Source organism: Haematobia irritans, chromosome 5 (assembly GCF_050003625.1).
Source record: "Haematobia irritans isolate KBUSLIRL chromosome 5, ASM5000362v1, whole genome shotgun sequence".
Classification (NCBI taxonomy): Eukaryota; Metazoa; Arthropoda; class Insecta; order Diptera; family Muscidae; genus Haematobia; species Haematobia irritans.
Window position 1 is genome coordinate 64,426,137 of NC_134401.1, and position 26,497 is coordinate 64,452,633.

Genomic DNA, 26,497 nt, shown 5'->3' on the forward strand with positions numbered 1-26,497 from the left:
ACTCGACTTTAATAAATCAGACAAATTCTTTAAATTTAATGAGAGTGTCTTTAAATTTGTTGTATTTTTCCATCTTGACTATAAAGCAAAAAATTGTTCAAATATAGGACATGTTTTTCAACACTTTATTTTAAAGACGTTTTTTACTTGAAACATAGCATAATTTTTACTGGAAGTCGAGTCTTAATATGGAAGAAAGTTCACCAATGTGGTATCACAATGGACTGAATAGTCTAAGTTAGCCTGACACATCGGGCTTCCACCTAACCTAACCTAATATGGAAAATAAAGTTGTCGTTAACTCGTTTTTAAAGGACTTTGATAGCATATTAAAAAAAGCTGAAAAAGCGAAAAATTTAAATTTGCTTCCAAGAAGCAAGTACACAAACCCCAATTTGAAAGAGAATTGTGTCTTAAAAGTATTCTTATTTGTACTCTCCGCTTCTTTGGCTCGGAATCAGTACGAGCATTTTTAAAAATCTTTCAGTTTCGACCGAAGGTTTTGCAAATTACGAACATTTATAATTTTTTGTTGATTTTTAATGGAACAAATATATTTATACAAAAATATATGCAGAAAAAAAACGATGTATAACATAGAAAAAATAAATTGATGCCCTGTTTCTGTATATCGAATGAAACCCCATTCGAAAGAAAGGCAGTCACTCGAATTCGAATGAATTTGGGTTTTTCTATTTTTGAAAGTTCGTTTTGTTTGTATGAGAATACATTAATTATCAAAAATGAGTATTTTCAAATTTTTGGCCTGAAAATTCATTCAAATGTTAACAATGTTTTTACTTTTTTTTCTTGACACATATTGTATATGTTCATTTATTACTCGACAACAAAATATGAAGTGATTTGACTTTCGACATAGAGGAACCAAAATCAATTTTCTTTCGTTTCGAATACGAAAGAAAACTTTCGTTCGATATACAGGAACAGGGTATGAACCAGCGTTCTTTATTTTTTCATTCATAATAATAATGAACATCTCAACAAGTAGTTCATATCACAAACATTTGAATAGATGTTTTGATGCACCGTGTTCAATGGCGTTTGTGACCCAGGTTCAACTCCCAGTGGAAGCGAAAAAAAAAATTTTCAATTTGTAAAAATTAGATAACAAGAAAATAAAAGTGTAATAAAAATAATGATAAAAATAAAAAGTGAAATTGGAAAAAATGTTGTTTTTATTTTTTTTTTTTAATTTTTCATCTAAATGAACTTCCAAGGCACATCTTCTAAAGCAATGCAAAGGATCAAAAAATGGAGTACTTCCGTCATATGATAAGCCCATGTAAAATTCATTGGAGATGATCCAAGTTTGCACTACTTCCGCATCACAAATTGGGTGCAATGTGAAATCTTGTATGTAGGAAAATTGAAAAGAATGAAGTAAGTTCCAAAACATATCTGTCAATTATAACAATTTTGCACTTTTGTTAGAAATAAAATGGATCAAAATAAAATCAAGGCTAGGATAGGATGAAAAGAGGTTATAGACGAAATTACCAGTCCGAATCACCTCTTCACCAATATGGTGAACTGTTTATCAGGTAAGGCAGGGCAGTGACAACGGTAGTGTTGCAAGGTCCCGTCATGTTAGGTTAGGTTAAAGTGGCAGCCCGATTAAGATTCAGGCTCACTTAGACTATTCAGTCCATTGTGATACCACATTAACTAAAAGTACCTATTACATATGGGCACTTCTAGTTTTAACCGCTGAACCTTCTTGATTATTTTTCTTTGTTGAACCAACCAGATTTGTTCCGAAAACATTAGCAGACTGCTTAAGTTAACGTTTTCCAGATCCGCCAGTAATCTGAAGCTATATGCTCCTAAAAGTTGCTTGCGCTTTACACCAAATATAGGACACTCACACAAGAGGTGTTTAATTGATTCCTTTTCCTCCGCATCATGACAGGTCCCGTCATCTTCAAAACACGCCATGTATGCACCACCATCTGCTGCTCCTATTCGGCACAGATGTGTCCTCAATTATAGGTGCCCGGCCATTATTCCCATGACTCTCCTGGCTGTCGTCCTACTCTTTATGAATCAACTTCATGTGAATATATCAAAAATGTGTATTAGATGATGCCCCATATTTTATAAATTTCATTTAAAAATTGTATGCAAATTTGCTACTTTGGCACTAAAAATTAAGATGTTCTTTAACCTCGAATATGTTGGTATAAACTCTTCGGTGATTTGGGAACGCCAATATTCGAAAGCTTTTAAAACTTCTGTATTAGAGAATCATCAATGGTGCCTAGGTGGATTTCATTGCCAGCATAATAATGTTCCGGCAATGCAATCACATCAAAATGTTGCATTTGGAAAATATCATTATTGCGATGGTATAGGTTATTGCATAGTAACATGTGTGTGTGTGAATCTTTTAAAGAGGTGTGTGGGTTTAGTCAACCAGCGTATGTCCTGTTTTAGCCATTTTGGATTGGCTTTGTGAAACTTCGTTTTCCGCCTATCTTCCACATTAACTTGGAGTTGGCATTTTCTGGTGTATATGTCAGTCAATTAGAGGTACTCAGACTTTTCAGTTGTGACCGCAATACTGACACGTTGGTCTTAACCAGATGCTATGGTAGATGCGGTGGCATAGTTTTAGTTTTGTAGTGGTTTTCAACGACTATCCCGCACTTGGTAGCTGTGTTGGCGCAAAAATTCAGGTTGATATGCGATGCGGCTAACTTCTACTCCGGCTAATAGTATTGCGTATATTGCAAATGAAGGTAAAAGGTTATGCATGAAAAACAAAAACAACGAAAACAATCAAAAGGATATGTTTAAGAACGAAATCTGATAAATATTGAGATATCAACCTTAATTCATAGCCCAATGTAGGCTATGAATTAAGCCCAATATAGGCTATGAATTAAGGTTGATTTCACCTGACTCATTCCTAGCTTCGACCGAAAGGTTTTCCACGGTGGATTATCTCCTCTCAGTAATGCCGGTGATATTTCTGAGTATTTTGAGTACGAAACGCCGTTCCGGCTCGACTATCAAAAGGAGGCTCCATGATATTGAGCTAAACATAGATACCGGCATCACTCTTTTCACAGACTGAATAGTCTAAGTGAGAAAAAAATAACGGGCCGCTACTATACCTTACCTATCCCCTACTGACATTGCCGAGTTTGCGAATTTTAAGACGACAGATTACATTGGGGCAATGAAACAATATGTAAGGAAACTATACCAGCGAGCAAGTGTTTTCGATTGATACTAACCACGGCCATCAATATGAACCCATGAATTAACAGTCTGAGACTTTCATATGAATATCGTATGAAATATGAAATCACTCTTGGTCTCAAAATCCCTATCTCTGGCGACGGTTCTTGGATCGAATATCGTGCTAAAAATGAAGCAAACATTTTTCAAAAGTCAATTTCAAAAGTCGAGGTCGACAGTTTTCTTCAATAATCAACAAGTAACAGGCCGGCTGATAAGTCCCCGGTCTAACAAAGAAAAACACATTTTTTTGTAAAAATTCGTTTTTATTATTCAACATAGTTCCCTTCAAGAGCGATACAATGATTGTAATGACCTTCCAATTTTTTGATACCATTTTGGTAGTACTCCTTCGGTTTTGCCTCAAAATAGGCCTCAGTTTCGGCGGTCACCTCTTCATTGCAGCCAAATTTTTCACCTTCAAACGCTCCAATAACACCATATAATAGTCACTGTTGATGGTTTTTATATTGTCAATACAATCGATAAAAATTATTCCATGCGAATCCCAAAAAACAGAGGCCATTACTTTGCCAGCGGACTTTTGAGTCTATCCACGCTTCGGAGACGGTTCACCGGTCGCTGTCCACTCAGCCGACTGTCGATTGGACTCAGGAGTTTAGTGATGGATCCATGTTTCATCCATTGTCACATATCGACGGAAAAACTCGGGTGTATTACGAGTTAACAGCTGCTCAGAATCATCAACACGTTGTTGTTTTTGGTCAAATGTGAGCTCGCGCGGCACCCATTTTGCACAGAGCTTCCGCATATCCAAATATTGATGAATGATATGACCAACGCATTCCTTTGATATCTTTAAGGCCTCTGTTATCTCGATCAACTTCATTTTACGGTCATTCAAAATCATTTTGTGGATTTTTTGATGTTTTCGTCTGTAACCACCTCTTTCGGGCGTCCACTGCGTTCACCGTCCTCCATGCTCATTTCACCACGCTTGAATTTTGCATACCAATCAATTATTGTTGATTTCCCTGGGGAAGAGTCCTGAAACTCATTATCAAGCCAAGTTTTTGCTTCCATCGTATTTTTCTCTTCAGAAAACAGTATTTTATCAAAACACGAAATTCCTTTTTTTCCATTTTTTCACAATAACAAAAGTTGCTTCACAGAATACGCTCTATCTCACAAACTAATTGACTTACAGACGTCAAATTTTGACACGAATCATTTGAAGGATGGTACTATATAAAAATAATATGCATTTAATGCTAGCGACGCCATCTATGTGTCAGACCGGGGACTTATCAGTCTACCTGTTACTAGTAATAATCTTTATTTCAATCAATTTACAACACCACGTTCAGTTAATTAGAACCTGGAAAGTATTTTTTGAGAGATAGGGATTTTGAGACCAGAATGATTTCATATTTTTTATGATACTTTAAAACTACAAATATTGCATATGTATTTTATATTTCATTTAGTTTTATTTTGTATTTGATAAGTTTGATTTTAAAGATTTTACATTGTATATGCGTCTGCATGCTAGTGCACTGCAAATTCCTTCTGACCTGCGAAACTATCAACAAGAAACACTATTTGAGAAAGAGCGGAATTATGTTTTTGCAAACACCGTATTCGCCTGATTCGGCTCTTTCTGTTTGTTCAGCAAACTCAAGTAAGCGATCCGATGAACTGATATAACCGATTTGAAAGTCTTGTCGTATAATGTCAATAGATGTCAACAGACATTGTGTCATACTGCACAGAGAAAGAAAATTTCACTAAAATGGTCCAATAAGCCAAAACGAAAACTCTACATATGTAGATAAAAGAGGGAAGAATAGCACTCTGTCAAGTTCACAGAGACGATGTAGCACAATAACGATTCCCTCCGTCCGTTATTGAATTTTTGAGGGATGCATCTCTCTCGTATCGGTAAAAAAGTAGTTGACATTTAGTTATCCCAGCCCAGTCAAATGATTGATTCTACACTTTACTCTTAATAACTGATGGGGTTGAAGCAAGAAGTCAAGCAAATATGGCCAAAACTGATCAATAGAAAGACCTACAAAAGTTTTACTCCAATAATACAATGTCTCTTGCGGAAGAAACGGTAAACAGGGATCGATCGTTAAAATAGAAAAATTGAAGACGAATTTTTGTGAATTGAACAAGATTATAAAACAGTTTTCAACTTCAGCAACCGATTTGGTTTCATAGGAAATACGTAAATGACTTTATAGTATTCCAACCATTCATATCAACCACCTGTATCATGTCAATGCAAAGAGCAATTTGACCTTAGACACATGGACAATGACCTAACACATTAGGAATTTGCACTCGATTCGAAATCATGTCAAATCACCCACAAAACCAATTTCAAGCATAGACAATTGTCATTACGGACAGCCGCTCGGCAAATCTTTATCTGAAACGAAATCATCTACAATCACATTAAATACCTCAGCTCCCATATGTTAGCTCTATAACGAAATTAACAAAGTATACATTTGGCCAAATGCCAGCCAGTCAGCCTGAGTTTTTCTAGGGGAAAGTAAAAAATAAAAATTTCTAAAATCGCTTTCGTTCACGTCGTATAGAGCTACATCTCCCACAGAGGAAACAAACACACACTCACGATTCTTATGACATCGAAGAGAATTGGAAGAGGTATTCTCTGCTAAACTTTCTTACTCTGTCCTCAATCATAAACAGAGCTGAAGAGAAATTCACGTTCTAGCCAGATGAACTCACAAACAAAACACAACGAATTGGAGAGGACACGAAAGTGCAAAGCAAAACAAAATTAAAACTAACGAGGAAATCCATGCAATGGTCTTGCCACATTTGAAATTGGACATGCGCTCTAAGGATAGCCCCCATTACCTCGTTGTCTGTTTGATTTGTTTACACTCGCCACTATCTTCGCTAGCCGCATTTCAGAGACCTGTGAAAACAGATGTTTTCACTCGTTGTATACGGCTCAATGAACGTTCTTTGGCCTACTTTACCGGGTAGATAGACAGACGACAAGTATGATAGTGTTTGTGTGTGTCATTGTTTAATGCCAGACATCAGTGACTTTCAAACTGTGATAATAATGACGCCGATTTATTCATTTACCTATAGCATAGGATCTGACCACGAGTTACGTATATAAAACAATGAATCATCTCCCCCCAGCAGACACCCAGATAGCCAGACAAGCAAAATGGCTGCCAATAAAATTAGTTTGCATGCGGCGAGCACTTTTGATTTATATTTTATTTTTAGCGACCCACCCAACTTACTTTAAATGGGGGCCAATGTCTGCATTCAAGTTTGCCGACTGCCCTATACCAACGTGCCTTGTAAGATTCGATGTAATGTTTCCGGTTTGTGTGCGAGTATGGAGTTAATCTCGTGTGTTTTTTGTGTTGGTTGTTACAATGTTTTGCCATGAATGCCTTGGGTTTTTCATTGGGATAAGCAAAACTAATCAAGTTGCACCTTTGAAATTCTAATTGTTAATTTTTTTTCTCTCTCTCTCTATTTCTCTAGTTTTTTTATTGACATCCATTCTTGGGCCAACTAAAAAGAAAATTGCGGTCCATAGAGAGTAACAAACGAGGTCAACAAACTGACTGCGTGCGCTTGGACGCAGAGTTTGTTGCATGCATATCTAGACACTGAGTTGACCGCCTTAAGCATTAAAGTGTGATTTTAAAAAGTCAACTACATTACGTGTGGACATTTCTTAAACAAAAGTGAACATTAAGCAAAACTAGAAAACACGTCTTAATTTTGGATATACATTTGTTGCGGAGGCTGAAGTCATTTTTTGCAACTGAACAAAAATGGCTGAAGCTGAGGGAGGATCGGAGCAGGATGATGTTTCATTCTTGAGGACGGTAAGTACAGATTTCATTATGTAGTTCATATTGCATAGGAATTTATTCTACAAAGTTGAAACAAGCGCATTTCATATTAAATTACCAAAAACTAATTTCCATTCTTTTTTCAAATATGTTATATTTCATAGTAAGCAAAGTTCTTTCTCAGACTTTACTAATATTCGGGGATGCAGATTTTTGTTAATGTCCCGGGATCACGCTTAATGCGGAAACAATGTTTTATATTCGAACCAATAACTTCAATCAGAAAATCAAAACAAACGACTCATCATGTGAATAAATTGTCAGAAATGTTGACCATTCGTCGATGTATTTTAAAAAATTACGCCCAAAAATGAAAGTAATATTCCCGCGGTTGTTGTCGTTGTTGCAATTAAAAATTTTTGGATGTTTCGGAATTACTTAAAATTCTCAAAACCGACTCTGTACATATGCAATTGGTTTCCTTTTTTTTTGGATAGCACTGAAAAAAAATTACAATATGTACTTTGAATAACACATTTTTATTTGAAATATAAAGAAAAATATATTCAAATTTCCTACATTTTGATGTACAATTTGTTACTTATTTTGCTGGTGCCCAATGTTTAAAATATAAGTATTCAAAGTGTATTCAGTGTAAGTCTTTTTAATTTTTTTTCCACATTTTAGTCTTAAAAATTAAATAAAAAATATTGTTTTGTTGTTTTTGTTTCAAAACGAATTTATCAACTATAAAGCGCATTCGAAACTTGTTGTACGAAGTAAATTTAACGTACCTTAGATTGAGTCGTTTTTAATATATAGGCTTATATATTTATTTCAAAAAAAAAACTTCAAAATTTCGGAAATTTTCAATTTTGAAATTGCAACCACAAAATTAAATTTATCTTTAAATTTTGCTAAAATGTATATATAGACATAATCTTTTGATATATCGACGAGAATCCAAACTCCCTTGATCCACTATTTCACACTTCTCCCGACTCAAAAAATAATTTTTTACAATGCTATAATCAGATATAGAGTTATCACGTATTCCTAAAGAACACTATGTTAACATGAGATTTTTTTTGAATCGCAAAAAATTGTTTTGAAAAGACTGAAGGGGCATCTCAATTATTAATTAATTCTAAAAACAAACACATATATTTCGTCCGAGTATAATGGGTTTGTTCTGTCTGAAAGTGTTCCTACCTGAAAGATATTGACTTCCTACTTCAATCTAGTCCAAGTTCCTTCTACGTTCGTTTCTTCGGTATTCGCACAAAAAAGTTGGCAAAATTTGTTAGCTGACAGCCTGCAAGTCTTCGATATTGGAGTTATTTATGTACGTCAAATTTTAATGTAATCCGATATCTAGTCTCACCATATCAATACTCGGCACAATGTGTTTACCAACTTTTAACTTTTTAATCAAACTCGCAAGGCTAAATCATTTAAAAAAGTGATAAAAATCTTTATAATTTTTAACTAAACACCTATACATACCAAAGAATAGACCCGGTATACCGTTACCATCCGGTGTACCAGTTTTTTACTTATATCTGCAGTTGAAAAGTACTATTAATAAAAATGCCTTTTTAGTACCACCACTCAATGCTACAATGCAAGTAAATGCGAGTGCCGAAAGCACCGGAGTAAAACCCCACGCTATAAAAAAAACAAGCTCTCTTACTATATACGAGATGCCAATTGGTATTAGCCATCGTTATTACCGATGTTGGCGCATTTGTATGAACAACGTATGGTTGTGTAGTCAAAACTTAGAACATCACACACCACTGGCACTCTTACTCTCAGTGCTGTTCTTGTTGTACTTGTACTAAAGATAAGACACCAAAGAGTGTTTGGGTGTTCTACTCAATGCCACAATGCGATTAATACCCGATAACGAAATAATATTTACAATATATCATGATTAAGAAGATAATCATTTGTTATATACTACATGAGTGCAGCCCGATTACATTTGGATCTCGATTTATCTCTCTTTGGCTTTTATTGTGTTTTAATAATCAGCAAAACATGAATGAATTCTCGTAATTATATTTGTTAACGCCATATGCAAAATCGTCTTAATTTGAATACTTTTAAGTTTATTTTATATCTTGCAACGCTGTATCACATATTTAGATAAGAATTAGATACTAATCGTCTAAATATTTTTATTTGTCGTCTAAGTTTATTTATGAAAACTTCGAAAGAAATTGTGAAGTAGCGTAACTAGCAATTTGCCACTTTTATAGTATCTGTTCATAGTTGTACGTTGGCCAAAGCGCCGTGGTCTGGAGATAGATTGATAGTCCAATGATTTGCAAAAATACATATAGTTGTATCCATATCAAAAAGTAGGTTTACTATACATTTTCTCTCAATAGTTAAATGTTCTTATTTTCATGTAGGAATTTTAATACAATATACACTTTGTCGTAATAAATCAAGACTTTGTTAACATTTGGTGCAATCATTCCCACTTCAATAAGTAGCTTGTTTGCAATAGCCAAGCATTGATCATCAATCAGAATCAGTCCTTCATTGTAGATTTCATCGGTTATTTGGACATCAGGATTATTCGCTTGAATGCGCAGCAATACAAAATATCTATAAATACACACAGAAAACAGATAGGTTGAAAATCGATTATTGTAACGAAAATTCTACATTTAGAATCAAATCACAGTTGTGTAATTCATTTTACTTTATATACAATCGTTATTTCGTTCCTTCTACTATTTGTTGTTTGTAATACAAGACAATTAGTTGTCTAAACTAAATGCCTCTCTTTTGAAAAATGTTGATCGAATTCGATAGGCACAACCAACCTTATAAGACCTTTGTGACTGTCATTTAGTAGTCAGCACTTTCGTTTGGTACTCACAGCCGAATTCCTTTGAATATATGTATTTTTGAAATGTCAATAAAATTATTACCATCAACGTTGAAGTATAGTGTGTGTTTTTTAATATCAAATAACTACAACTGAAAACGAAATATTTTTTATTCGTTTCGAAGTTTATCTGCCTCATCCATGGACTGGCTATAAAATATTGTCGTGAACAACTCGCGCCGTGCGAAACTGGCCTTAGTACACTATGGCTCTGAAAAATCCATCTCTACATCCGCCTTATATATATGAAACCCCAAGAAAGTGACCATTGGGGATAGGTTCGTATGCCATTTTTAAAACTCCACACTAATTTTTTTACTTAATTTATTGTGTGTTTTAGACGGGCTATTGACAGTTCGGACACCATCTATAAATACTAATATGCTAAGATTACCTAAGATTTAGCTCCATTATCTGTCGATTCCCCAACCTATTCATGCTAGAGGGTATACCTTTAAGGGTGAATATTTTTTATAATGTATTAATATATCATCTAAAAAATATAAATAAAATGCAGTATTTTGTTGGATTTTGTTATTCAATTCGGTCATGGTGCTTTAAAGTTGGGAGGTACAACCAAATGAAGAAGGTAGCAACGACCAATTCCATCGTCTGGCACAACCAACTCCATATATAGTATTAGTTGGGTTTCCCATCATTCGATTGAGTCGACCGAATTTGTTGGGTGTCACAACTGCCAACTGGTAGTTGCTACAACTGCCAAAAGGAGGTTGGCAATAAATTCGATTGTCACAACCAATCTGTATTCTCTGTGTATAGATGACATATGTGAGTCTTTGTATTTGTTCCATAACTGAATTGGTTGTGAAGGAAAACATGTGGTGATGATAATTTCGAAAAGCGTTCGTATTTGGTACGCATTTGATGAAATAACTGAATCTGCAAGTGTTAAATCCCAATGAGAATCGTTCTCCAGCAAACCCATTAGTTGATATGCTTCTCGATCTAATATTCATCATTTCTAGGATAAAGAGTATACATGCGACCTAGTACATCAGTGGAAAACACCTGTGGCCAATCTGGAACTGGGGTTCCTTGTTTGCGTCGTTGGAATTTCTTTGTTGATTGATTCCAAGTGTAATACTTGGGCATTTCAACGTACGTCAGAGTCGCTGCGAATGGATCTGCTTCACACATTGCAAAGAAGCTAGTCAATCTTGTCGATGGTGGTCTCTCAGCTCGTTGTGCGCATTAGCCTAAGTGAAGTAATCTCTTTGGCTATTTTCCAAATGCACTGCTAAGTGTACAACTGTGGGATATTCTTCATGGATTTGAAATGAAAATAATCGCCACAATGCTTCATTTGTACTGACGTATCTGCCCATTTTGAAGTTACTGATTTCGTCATTCGAATTTTCCGACGCAATACCAAACATAGACATGTCACTGCCTTTTGTGAACTACCTGCACAAATATTTGATTGATTTGGCCGAATGACAACTCTCAACGTTTGTATGTGTTTCGAAAATTGATAGAAGATAGAAAAATGTGATAGAAGCGGGCAATATGGTACAATGAATTCATTTCCGATCTCAACATCTTGCTTTTTAACTTTAACTTTGATAGTTCGACCATTATCTTCTTTTATTGTTATTGTATTCAGTTATTGTATTCAAGGATGTGTTGAAGAAAATGGCTTGAATCGGGATCACTTCCCTCGAACGATGATTTCAGTGGCTGCGGTGGTGTAAGTAATGTATCCAGTTTGACTTTTCCTCTTCATCTTCCACAATCCAGCCGTTTCTCTTTTGAACTTTAACGCATTGCAATATCGGCATATAGTCGCCATTGGTCCAATATCTAATATCATCATCACTGTAGTTCGCAGTGGGATCATATTGGAATGCCAAGCGATTGTATGATGCCAATGATCTTCGTGTGCTCACGCGTTATCTCAATCGGGCATCTATTATTATATTATTATTAAATTTTGTCTTTCTAAAATTCCTACCAGCGGACAATTTTTCCAAATTACATTAATATAATTTAAAAGTTAAAATTTTAACAAAATTGTTTTCTTCGATAGAAAATTTTGTCAATTTGACGATTTTGTCAAAATTTTATTTCTATAGAAAATTTTGTCGAAGTTTTATTTCTATAGAATATTTTGTCAAAATTTTATTTCTATGGAAAATTTTGTCAAAATTTTATTTCTATAGAAAATCTTGTCAAAATTTTATTTCTATAGCAAATTTTGTCAAAATTTTATTTCTATAGCAAATGTTGTCGAAATTTTATTTCTATAGAAACTTTTTTCAAAATTTTATTTCTATAGAAAATTTTGTCAAAATTTTATTTCTATACACGATTTTGCCAAAATTGTATTTCTATAAAACATTTAGCCAACATTTTATTTCTATAAAAATTTACCCAAAATTTTATTTTTATAGAAAGATATCGCAAAATTTTATTTCTATATAAATTTTTGTCAAAATTTCATTTCTTTAGGAAATTTTGTCTATAGAAAATTTGGCCAGAATTGTATTTCTATAGAAAATATTATTAAAATGTTATTTCTATAGAAATTTTTGTCAACATTTTATTTCTACAGAAAATTTTGTCAAAATTTTAATAAATGTGAAAAATTATAAATTATATGGTTTATATGAATAATGTCCTGTTCCTGTATATCGAACGAAACCCCATTCGAAAGAAAGGCAGTCACTCGAATTCGAATGAATTTGAAAGTTCGATTCGTTTGTATGGGAATACATTCATTTTCAAAAATGAGTATTTTCAAATGTTTGGCCTGAGAATTCATTCAAATGCCACAATGTTTTCACTTTTTTTTCATTTTTTATTGAAACATATTGTATATGTTCGTTTATTACTCGAGAACAACCCTGTAGGAAATTGAGGTGACTTTAAGTTAATAAATTGTTAGTCATAACTGAGTCACAGGTGACTCAAATCCTAACTCATTTCCCATGTAAAATCCTATTCAGTTTTAACACGTGTTGTCATTGGAACGAGTCAGTCCTCACTCAAACCTGCATAAGTTTCAGCTAACCAAAAGTTAGCTCAAAGTGAGTTAGCTTTAGGCTGATAATATATGAGCATACTATGAGTTAGCTCTTAACTGATTAGTTTATGGTGAGCTCTTTGTGGATAATATAATATTTTGTTTTATTATTTTTGATTCGTTTTATTTTGAATTAATTAAAAAATAATAACAATTCAGATTTTTTAAAATTATTTTACAATAAATAAAATATAACGTAAGTAAAAATTCGGATAATATTAGTTGAGTTCATCTTGTCTTGAGTTTGAGTGTTGTGTTAATTTTCTCGTTTAACTCAGAGGGAGTTGTACCTACTTTTGTAATGACGCACACTGAATGGAAGTGGCATTCGTCAGGAAAGTCCAAAAGGCTTAAGTGTTTTTCCCAATATCTTCGTCCTCAAACAGCCATTTAACACTTTTATTCGAAGTTTCCATTTATTCCTTCACTGATAATGATGGGTTCTAGTGGAAATAAGGAAAGTTTAATTATTAAATTGTGTTTGAATTATGCATTTCTATGCTACTTACCGCTAAACGTGACAAAAAATTACAATAGTTCTCTAAAAATAAAAGCTAAATTGAAACAAATATAAAAAGCCAAATCCAAATTGACAGGTATAGAAGTCAATACATATTTTTTGTTTGTTTATTTGAATTGTTTCCATGACTTTACTTCACTTAAATATGCATCAGCTTAGAGTGAGTAAAAAGGTAACTCATTGCTGATCGAGAAAAAGTGAGTTTGGGAAAAATTCAACTGACTCAAAACTGCATAAATAATGAGTTAGCTTAAAGTCGCCTCAAATTAGTTAGTAAAAAGTTAGTTTGATTTTTAGTGAGTTCGAGACATTCCTACAGGGAAAATATGAAGTAACTTGTCTTTCGAAATAGAGTAACTAAAATCAATTTTCATTCGTTTGGCAAACGAAAGAAAGCTTTCGTTCGATATACAGGAACAGGGCATTAACTATTGTATGGATAAACAAAATAAAACTTCAGTGAAGCAGTCTCCCAATATTTATTCCATTTGCAGAGTTGGGAAACATGGACAAAACGCCTCAAACCATATATACACCTTGATCATCGATACACGGGTGCGTATACGTTTCATGTCGATAGAATTTCTAACGCTCATACGCACTAGTGATCCAAGAGCTCCTAAATCTTTTAATTAATTGAAAAAGGTTTGTGTACTCAAAGGCCGATTATGAGACTTTAATATTTTGTTAATTCGGTAAGGTGACTCGTACACATCTACAAGGCTGTGGAAATGGAAATCATAAAAAGACATATAGCTAACATTATTCAATTTGTTTACTAGAAATGTATACAATTTTGGGTAATTTAGATCTACCAGTACTGAGTATTTATTTGAAAATGTATGCAATATTACACTCGTATTATTTTGCTCTGTGTATCTGTCCACACGTAACCTTTTACGAGCCACACAAATAGTTTTTATACCCTTCACCACTACTGTGGTACAGGGTATAATAAGTTTGTGCATTTGTATGTAACGCCATGAAGGAAAAGTCTGAGACCCATCGTTTAGTATACCGATCGTCTTAGAATTAAATTCTGAGTCGATTTAGCGATGTCCGTCTGTTTGTCCGTCTGTCTGTTGATGTATTTTTGTGTGCAAAGTACAGCTCGCAGTTTTAGTCCGATTGTCCTAAAATTTGGTATAGGGTCCTGCTTCGGCTCAAAGACGATCCCTATTGATTTTGGAAAAAATCGGTTCAGATTTAGATATAGCTGCCATATATATTTTTCACCGATCTGGTCATAATTGGCGTGTATATCAACCGATCTTCCTCAAATTCCGTACATCCCAATATTTTATGAGTCTCGAAAAACTTACCAAATATCATCCAAATCGATTCAGATTTAGATATAGCTCCCATATATAGCTTTCGCCCGATTTACACTCCTTTGTCCACAGAGGCCAATTTTTTGCTCCGATTTAGTTGAAATTTTGCACAGCGATTAGAACTAGCATTATAGCTATGCGTGTCAAATTTGGTGGAAATCGGTTCAGATTTAGATATAGCTCCCATATATAGCTTTCGACCGATTTACACTCATATGACCACAGAGGCTAATTTTTTGCTACGATTTAGTTGAAATTTTGCACAGGGAGTAGAATTAGCATTGTTGCTATGCGTGCCAAATTTGGTTGAAATCGGTTCAGATTTAGATATAGCTCCCATATATGTTTTTCTGATTTCGACAAAAAATGGTCAAAATACCAACATTTTCCTTGTAAAATCGCCACTGCTTAGTCGAATAGTTGAAAAAATGACCCTAATTTTCTTAAACTTCTAATACATATATACCGAGCGATAAATCATAAAAAAAAAAATTTGCGAAATTTCCTTAAAATTGCTTCAGATTTATATGTTTCCCATATTTTTTTTTTACTAACATTGTGTTCCACCCTAGTGCATTAGCCGACTTAAATTTTAAGTCTATAGATTTTGTAGAAGTCTATCAAATTCTGTCCAAATCGATTTGGGACAAACCTTTATATACACAGAAAAAAATATCACCTAAATATTTCCAAATAAAAAGTTGATTGAAGTTGAAAATTTTTTCAATTAATAAATTAATTGATACAATTAACTTTTTAATCAATACAGAACCATTAAGCTAATTATACCAATGATTAAACATTTAAAAATTTTTAATTAAAAAATTAATTGATACAATTAACTTGTTAATCAAACTCGGAAGACTAAGCCACTTAATAAAAATAGTCGACATTTTTAGTTTTTAACTAAAAATTTATATCAAACTATCCGTTTTTAATCAAATTAAAACACTAACCGCCATTTTCATGAAGCTCCGTTAGTGCTACGTTAGCAAACGAACTTTTATACCGTGATATCATATCATACCAGCTAGAAACTTAACTGCTGAAATGTTTTCAGTTGAAAATTAACCGGAGAAAAGATAGTTTCATTTTTCTTTCTGTTAACTGACAGTTAAAGCCTAACGGAGCGACATGAAAATGGCTGTAAGACAGTTAAGAAAGTAATTGAAAATAGTTACGTTTTTAATGGAAAAAATTAATTGAGTTTTGCATTCAACATCAATTAAATTTTTAATTGAATCAATTAAAAAATTAATTGAAAATTGCTAATAAAATCAATTAATTTTTTAATCAAGCATTTTTTTAATTTCCAATTAAAACTGTGATTGATACTATCATTTTCGTGATTGAAGACATTTAAATTAAAAAATTAATTGGATCAATTAATTTCGTGATTGAATCAGAACAAAATTTTTTTGTGTGTATAGCCCCAACACATTTGACGGATGTGATATGGTATCGAAAATTTAGATCTACAAAGTGGTGCAGGGTATAATATAGTCGGCCCCGCCCGACTTTAGACTTTCCTTACTTGTTTTTTTTTTTTAATATTTGTAAATAAAACATATCGTCTGACCATACCATGGGAATTGAGAAATCAATTTAAATCACATTTATTTTTCAATTCGAATCTGATATTTCAAGTTCATCGCAAAAAGATAATTACTCTATTTTGGGCAATGTCAAAATCAGTTAGTCGATTTTCAAAAATATCAAAATACGTTTAGTCAGCTTTTGCATCACTATAAAAAAAATCGAAAACTTACGTACTTTAATAATCCCCTTTTCAATAATTGAAAAATTCTTTATCTCAAATCCTACAAAGTCGAAATGTCTACCCTTGCACATGCCGAAAATCAAAACTCGAATTTTATCCAAATTAGAAAAGACTACATATCCAAAAGTAGACTATTGCAGTAAAGTACATATCCAATAGCCAGTATATACCCTGTCTAATGCACACACAAAGAGATTAATATGAATATGCAAAATATCTCAGTCGGATAAGAAAAAAATATAATATAAAATTGTAAATATTATTATTGTTATTTCCTCGGAGCTTGATTTGCATATGAATTTATTGAAATTGAAAACATGGTTAGTTACACATGAACATCATGTATAATCAATTCTTGTTCGCCCAAAAATCTAATGTGCCCAATCTAAAATTGTTTAGCTTTTTTCTACATATTTCTTCAAGAACACAGAATTGTACGTTATCAGCACAATTAATTGCCAATAAATGTTTAAACAGCGTGTTCAAATAATTCAGTGCACATTTAATGCGATTAAACTATGGTTTGTTTAGCACTATCAGTCGGTACTAAATAATAATGAAACGCAAAGTTACTTCTCAATTTCAATGTTTGTGGTCAATTTGGTATTTTTTTTTTTTTTTTGTTTTATTCTGACAAAGCTAAATTGGAATCCAACTCGATTATGTACAATAACAATAGCAGAGCACTCAATCGATTGTATTTGAAACATATTTCAAAAAATACCTAATGCACAACCAGTTAAGACAAACACACCCGCGCCACACACAATCGAGTTCAATCGAACTCAATTTCCGCCTGCATTCGAATGAATCTTTAACAGTACCTACTTCACGGCTTACTAGGCAGCAAATAGTTAACAATTCCATTATTACAAACCACAGCATAACTCCATAATAGACATAGCTTTGTTTTGTGAACGAATTTATATAAAAGTATAATGCGGGTACGAAATCAATTAGGATGGCCTTTCGAAAGTTCTTTATGAATTTTGAAATGTCTCCAGGATTTTGGTGGTCGGTCGGAACTGGGATTGCATCCATGCGGCGGGCATGCTAGCCATTGCGCCACAATGGTTCCCTATTCAAATTTCAAAATTAGATCAACACATCTAGGTAGTAAAGAAGAAATTTGCAATATCAACATGGAAACGTAGATGGGAAATTCATACATACAGGTACATAAATACAATTAATATAGGAAAAATATCAACAAAATAATCATTTAATAAAACGAAGAATCGGGGAGATATAGAAAGATTGAATCTTTCCTTTAACAAATTGCTGGATACATAACTGCAGCCGAATGATAAAACCACATTTCAAAGGATAACGCAAATTAATCCACCACTGACTATAACTAACGAATAGAAGAAATTTACTATATAACATGTAACGAAATCTTTGTTGCAATACAAAGAGTCAATTTCAATTGGGACCAAATACCAAACAGGTTTTCAGCGGTAGTTCATCTCTTCTGAGTAATGCTAATGACGTTTCTGAGAGTTTCAAAGTTTTTTAAGTGGTTTCACCCAGTGTGGGCATTTTAGCATTTTTTTTATTTAGCCACAAACTTTTCATTTAACATTTTTAGATTTTTCCAATTATAAATTTAGCTCTTTACCATTATTCGACCCACTAAATTTCGAATATGTTTGTACTAGTTAGAGTAGTAAGTTTCTTTCATTTCATTCAGAAGAGAGCATCTTGAAGCCCATAGTTTAGTAGATTAAGTGCAAATGTGGTACAGGCTGGTAATGTGGTATAGTAGCTTTTTTCTATCTGGCAATATACTAAAACAAGCTGAATAGATTGTGGCTGTCAGAGAATGAAGCAATCAAAGATGCAACTCTTTCTTTGTGGCAGTTGAAAAAAATCGCATTTACCTGTGCTCGATTTTTTTGTGGTTCTTAATCATTCCGTTTTGTGTGACACTTTGTTTACTCCCCGGATACAAGATTTGATCCGAGATAGAGATTTGGCTTTCGCTACGTGGAAGCGATTCAAGGCCCAGATTTTTCATGATGAGTTTAAGACAGCGAGAAATAGAGCAAACTCAGAGATGAGGATAGCGAAAATTGACTATTCGGACCATTTCAATAGGTGTATTAACACACGGGAGAAATAGAATGCTATCAAACAGATGGGATTTTGGGAGGTCCAAAAACTCTCACGATTTTGACAAAACTGCGGATGAATTTAATGAAACGTTCCTTAATACCCCTTAATACACAATGGACTGAATAGTCTAAGTGAGCCTGAAATTTAATCGGGCTGCCACTTTAACCACTTTAATACCCCGCCAGTTCAGGCAAATGCAAATTTTTATGAGGGGGTTTTTATGCGCATGGATGAGGAGGGACATAATTTTGAGTTTAGCTACATAACCCATGACGATGTCTTCTCCAGTGTATGTCAATAAGATCAAAAGCCATTGGGGGTGATTGCATTGATCCACGACTTTTTAGACTGATTCTTCCCAGGATCCTAACGGCTGTTCCCACTTACTGAATACAATATTTATGTCAGGCACTTATCAAACCAATTGATTACATTCAAGGATTATTCATATACCGAAAACAAATGGTGTTACTGTATAAATTCGATTCTACCCTTTTTATCCAAGGTTGCGGAGAAACTGCATAGAAAGATTAGCTCTTATCTTCAAAACCGTAACTTAATAAGCGTGCACCAATCAGGATTCAGGGCAGGCCATAATTGCACCACGGCCTTACTAAATGTATGTGAGGATATGAGATAGGATGTAGATGATGGAAAGACTGATTGCTCACTCATATCTTAATAACCGAAGTCAATCTGTCTACTTGGATAAAGAGATTTCCAAACCTCTTCCGCTGCGCAAAAGCGTTCCACAGGCATTAGCGTACACAGAAAAAAATTCACGAAAATTTTTCCAATTAAAATTTTAATTGAGTTTAAAAAAATATTCAATCAAAAATTTAATTGATTAAACAAATTTTTTAATTGAAACAAAAATCAATCACAAAAATCAATAGTATCAATTAATTTTTTAATTGGATCAATTAATTTTTTAATTGACCTTCAATTAATTTTTTAATTGATACTATCATTTCTGTGATTGAAGACATTTCAATTAAAAAATTAATTGGATCAATTAATTTCGTGATTGAACCAGAAAAAAAAATTTTTGTGTGTAGCTAGAACTGAGTTAGCTAAAACTGAGTAAACTGAATTTATAGGTTCAATTAATATTTTATTTCATAAAAATGAATAAAACAATCAGACTTCAACCTAAGACAATTAATTTATAATAACTAACTATAACTAAAAGTAGTCCCACACTTTTTCCCAGCTAAATAATTTGGGAGTTGTCTAAAGGCACAATTTTAAAGCACTTCCAAAAGTGTCCTCACAGGAAGGTTTTTTCATTCAATTTGATTTTAATTTATAACTCGATTTTTTATATATTTAATCCGTAATTTTGTTGTTTTAAATAGGTTAAAAAAAGTTTAAGAATTAATAAAATGGTAAAAATTATTCAGCAAACATGCTAAATCAATTTTAGGAAAATGGATAATTTTTGAAAATATTCGAGGTCAAACGTTTCAGACAAGCGTTAGAAATCATAAAACATTATAAAAATAATTTATTTGGGAAATTAATTCACATTCAAAACACTAAATTCTGTTCACACCCTAAGAAGTGAAGCAAATTGAGTGCAACGGCTGTTGAAATGGTGGACATCCGAAATAGTGGACATGACAATGCCATGTTATATTCATCGCTTCGGATCCAAAAAACAAAAAGTTTTCACAACTTTTTTAGCGACGATTTTTTGCTTGGTTAGGTTAGGTTAGGTTGTAGAGGATGACATCAATTTTTGTGTTGAAATTGATGTCCACTTAGACCAGTGCTGGGTTATTAAACTAAACATAAATTTAGGAACTTTAATCATAAGTTAACCACGGTTTATTTCATAAATATCAGACTTCAAATATTAGCTTATAATAAAAAACTAACAATTTATAAGACAATGTTAAGAAATAAAAATATCTATTGCCATTGGCAACTGCTTCTACAACCCAAGTAATTCGATTGTGCATGAAAGTCTTTAGCGAAACTTTGTGCGGTTTAATATTATATAAAAACAATGGAAAATCGTAAATAGGTTTTGAAATTCTGGAGGGTCTAAGCTCCCTCTCCAAAGGCCTTCCTACGCCTATGTCCACAGTGCTCAGTATTGGGACCACTTTTATTCACATGTTACATAAATGATCTTCCACAGTAGCTGAAGTACTGCAAAATTCAGCTATACGCTGATGACGTGCAGATTTACTTGGAAGCAGATAGGAACCTTTAATGGTGCGGTCTAAATGATGAGCGCTGATCTTCTCATTGTTCATGAATGGGCGACCTACAAAGGTGTGTGTCTGAACCCAGGTAAATCTAAGTATCTTGTTATTAAGGGACAATCTTGATACCAAATTGAAGAACTAAGAATTATTTTCAATGGTCACATGATTGAAAAGGTTACGTCTGTCAAGAACCTGGTAGTAATATTTAATGAAAACTTAACTTGGTCGTATGATATTAATGCACTGAAAAAATAGTGAACCCACCAGGAAGAAAACTTTCGGTTAATTTTAGGAAATTTTGAATATTTGTAGAAAATTTTAGTTAATTTAACTAACGTACACAAAAAATTATTAGAGTAAAGGAAACTTTCTCCAATCATAATAATTCCATGAACTAAAATTGGCTTTAGTGAAATAGAGAGTTCACTTTTTTTTGAGTGTGGTGTAACTGGAATAACGTATAACATATTAAGAATACTATGAGCGTTGCACTCATTTATTCCACATAATATAAGGAATTTATTAGCGAAGACCTACCTCATGTCATTTTTATTGTATGGCTGTGAATTGTTTTCACGTTGTGACAACGTCAGTATACGGATATATCTTATGGTATCAGAAGTTATGATCATATTTCCAGGTACAGTATTCGCCTACATAGCTTCTCACTAAGTGACTTATTTCAGAGAAGGACACTTAATTTATTGCACAAGACAATAAATCTACAGTTACCAATTTACCTATTTGAGAGATTACTTTTGCCAAGTCCAACAGGGAAAAAAAAATAGTCACATAAGATATCGAACAGTGGTATCAGAATGGCACTACCATATATGGGTCATACGCCTCTGCACACAAAAAAAATTTTTTCTGATTCAATCACGAAATTAATTGATCCAATTAATTTTTTAATTGAAATGTCTTCAATCACGAAAATGATAGTATCAATCACAGTTTTAATTGGGCATAGAAAAAATTCTTGATTAAAAAATTAATTGATTTCATTACCAAATTTCATTCAATTAATTTTTTAATTGATTCAATTAAAAATTTAATTGATGTTGATTGCAAAACTCAATTAATTTTGTAATTAAAAAAGGTAACTATTTTCAATTACATTCTGAATTGGCTCAGAATTTTTATTTGGATTAACAATTGATTGTTTGAAAAAAAAAAAACAAATTTAATTAAAAATTTAAAAAAAAATGTTCATCACTTTTTTAACTGACTTAGTCTTCCGACTTTGAATAAAAGTTAATTGTATCAATTAAATTTTTAATTAAAAATTTTTAAATTTTCAATCATTGACTAAATTAACTTAATGTTTCTATCTTGATTAAAAAGTTAATTGTACCAATTAATTTATTAATTGAAAAAAATTTCAACTTCAATTAACTTTTTAATTGGAAATATTTTGGTGATATTTTTTTCTGTGTGGAACAGACTTCCAAATAATCTGCACATTACCACCAACGCTTTCCGTTTCAAAGGATTTATTACTGAATATTTTCAGAATATGGAAGTTAATTATTTGTAATTTATTGTATTTTTTATTACTTTTATTTCAATCTTATTGTTAATATATCTCAAACATATTCTTTATTAGCCATTTATTTTCTCTGCATTTTTCACTTAATTAAATTGATTACATTTTAAATATATTAGAGTTATCATTAATTAATTATAAAAACAATTGTGATAATCAACTTATGTATCAGTCAAATTAATAATACTATAATTATAAAATTTTTATCTTATTGTATACGAATGCATATAAATAAATGAAATGTGAAGGTACACAGAAAAAAAATTCACGAAAATTTTTCCAATTAAAATTTTAATTGAGTTTAAAAAAATATTCAATCCAAAATTTAATTGATTAAACAATTTTTTAATTGAAACAAAAATCAATCACAAAAATCAATAGTATCAATTAATTTTTTAATTGGATCAATTAATTTTTTAATTGACCTTCAATTAATTTTTTAATTGATACTATCATTTCTGTGATTGAAGACATTTCAATTAAAAAATTAATTGGATCAATTAATTTCGTGATTGAACCAGAAAAAAAATTTTTTGTGTGTATAATTACAATTTATTAATTTTCGGACGAGTACTAAATAAGCGCAAAATATATTCAATTGCGATATATATGTTGCATTTATTTTTTAGAAAAAAATATATTATGGTGTACCACATTACCTGCACATGTTGTGAATTCGTGCTTAATGAGTTTTTTAGTAAATTCGCAAACATATCTGAAATTATGGGTTTCTTATTTTTCGCTCATAGTTGCGTAGATGCACCGACGAAAAATACCTTTTTTATATGTTTGGGTGTAAAAATTATATGTTTGGAAATCAAATCTTTAGGACATCTTAGGACAGTGCAAGCACATAATGTTTGGGAAATAAAATTTTGTACAAATAATATGTGTGGATGCAAACATATATTAATTTAGAAATTGCCTATAAGCATATATGTGTTTAGAAAGAAAGGTCGAGAGAGTGTGCTGCAAGTACCAAAATGGAAGTAACCAATTGGCGCCTTCAAAATATGTACACAAAAAGAAAATTTCTTTAAATTTTTTTTTCTACCAGTGTATGCCTAAGGTGAACACACAATATGTTTGAACCAATCCTGCTTGAAGCAGAATGTGTTTGGGAGTATGTGTTACAGAAGCGATTTTTGTTTGAGGGTGTGGCTATCACCAGTTAATTGAATGTAATAAAAGTTTTGCCTCGTCGGACAAAAAAAAAATAAATATTTCTGTGTCGAAAATATTTGTTGTAATTTAAGTCAAATCCTCCAAGATTTGGCAAATATTCGTACTTCAATCTGAACAAAACTTGACTTATTTATTAACCGATTTTCTTCTAATTTGCATATAATAATATTTTATGAGTTTATTTACTGGAAACGATTAGTCAATTAGGTACAGATTTTGATTTAGCACCCATATATAGGTACTGATCTTATTAACTGCCTGATCTTATAAAAATTTGCCACAAACCGGATACAACTACAAAGACTTTCGACAATACATGGTCTAAGTGAGCCTAACATAAAGGGCTAACCTAACGAGATATTTCTGAAGATTGAAGATTGTCAAAAAAATTGAAAATTAGAAGTGGACTTTTCTTAATCCTCAAGTAAACTACTTATAATGTTGACCAAAATCGAGTAGTGAAAAAATCAAAAAGTGGCGATACAATGTCGAATCCTATTTTGCTTTAAATAGTCTAGTTATCATAGATTTATTATAATTTCAATTGGCAGACATTTCGACTTGATATACATTTTATAGAATATGCTGGAATATTAAGTTGGCATTATCGCGATAAAAAATAAATTAGGGCGACCGTGAGTGTCCAGTTCTGAGAGATTTCACTGTACTTAAATTTTAGTAATTTATCACAAAAAGTCGACTTTTCGAAATTTTGAGAAAGTTGAAGTTTTATTTGGGGTTACAATCCCTAATATTTAGTGAATCTCGGTGATGCAATGAATAACTTGCCCAACTTGCTTACAAAAGGTCATAATATTTTATCTGATGTCAAGGCCTTGTATTGAGCCACTGGACTAATCCAGCTGCTGCTAATCATGCTTAATTTAGCATGTGAATTAAACATATTTTTTTCTGTTGTTATGCATTCGAAATACAATGACAGCTACAAATGCGGCTTTTCTGCGGCAAAATATCATGTTTTTATTGTTATTGTTCAATTTTTGTTTTTATTTTCGTATTGGCGATGTAATCTTTGAAAAACAAAATTTAAATATTTTCCACAATTTGCACCAAAATACATGGAAGCACATATTCCAAATGAACACATTTGGTTGGAAATATTCCTTGCATGGACTCAGCAAAAATGTTGTTAACCACGGCCATTATCACCATGAATGGCACCATCATTGCCATGGCTAGGCACTGTCATTACTAAAGGCGGAGGCATATTAGCCTGGCTTACTTAATGCGTTGTGATCTTTTATTGACAAAACGTAAAAATGTCCATAAACTCCATAACCCCCTCCCAACGCATTTGGTATCCAAACGATTGTGACATTCAGGCGAACGATAATGTTGTGCTCTAGAAATGAATATGCCCTGGCAATAGTTCACAAATCGAAATGAATCGATATCGTAACGACAATGGCATATGTGGATGGCCATGGAAGTGTTTTGGCCAATAGGGTTCTAATGGCAAATCTAAATAAGGACAGAGTTCATGCCAAAGAGCGCAGTTACAAACACTCGCGACACAAAGCTGTGTGTATGGGCTTTTGTTTACAGTCATGTGGAATAATGTAGCAAACGTTTAGGGAGCATTTTTTTATAGAGGTCATCGAGAATGACAAAAAAACAATTGGGAATGATATTGGACATACGGTTTTAATTAACACTCGAGTGCCCTAAGAAAACAAAAACCCGTTTAGGTATTTCTTAGCCTGGCAAACCTGTTGGTAGTGTAATGTGATAAAGCGTGGAAAGCCTACGTTCAGAGTCACGGTAGCGATCATGATGGACAACTTAGCCATTCTGAAAAATAGTGTGGAGATAGTTTTGGAGGGTCATGAGTTCAATCCCAATTTCGACAACAAAAAGGTTTTCTTTTTAACTTTTTAGATTAATTCAAAAACGTGCTTTTAGGGTCCCTCTATATACAAAAAAAGAAAGCTTCGGTTGTCTAAAATTCCATTCCACAGAGAAGAAACCAACTTAAATTAATTTGAATTGAACCATTTTCGGGTAATATAAAAAAATAAATTAATTAATTTACTTTAGTTAGGTTTAAATTTGATAATGAAACTAGGAGCTTTATATTGCCATGAATGAGCATCAAATGACAGCTTTAACCCTGTATATGCCGATATGGAATATACATTGCCTCTAGTACACAGAAAAAAATTTCCGTAGTTAAACTAACGCTAAATTTAACTTATTTTTATTGGAAAAAATTTGTTTGCTTGTAGTTACATTTTATTATTTTTATCGAAATTTTCCACAGCTTAATAAAGTCTTACTTTTTTTTAAGTATGTCTCAAAAATGTTATGAACTAAACGAGAGTATAAAGTTCAATAAGTTCAATATGAACTAAAGCAAACGAAGATTTCCGTACGATTCCCAAAAATAGTAAGAATGAACTACTGTACACAGAAAAAAATTCACGAAAAATTTTCCAATTAAAATTTTAATTCAGTTTTAAAAAATATTCAATTAAAAATTTAATTGAATCAACAAATTTTTTAATTGAAACAAAAATCAATCACAAAAATTAATAGTATCAATTAATTTTTTAATTGGATCAATTAATTTTTTAATTGACCTTCATTTAATTTTTTAATTGATACTATCATTTCTGTGATTGAAGACATTTCAATTAAAAAATTAATTGGATCAATTAATTTCGTGATTGAATCAGAAAAATTTTTTTTTGTGTGTATGGTTAAAATGGTCAATGATTTTCTTCTTTACTTTTAGTTAATTT

The 26,497-nt window shown here is 32.4% G+C and overlaps 1 protein-coding gene across 16 annotated transcripts in view; it reads left to right on the top strand.

Annotated features, from left to right (window-relative positions):
• Positions 1–26,497, top strand: part of RyR (Ryanodine receptor) — a 169,685-nt gene that overhangs the window by 27,431 nt on the left and 115,757 nt on the right. For all 16 annotated transcript variants that reach the window (XM_075309540.1, XM_075309545.1, XM_075309537.1 and 13 more), the window contains exon 2: positions 6,775–7,124. In XM_075309540.1, coding sequence (XP_075165655.1) covers positions 7,071–7,124 — 54 coding nt within the window. In that variant the 5' untranslated portion in view covers positions 6,775–7,070. The remainder of the gene's footprint in view (positions 1–6,774; positions 7,125–26,497) is intronic.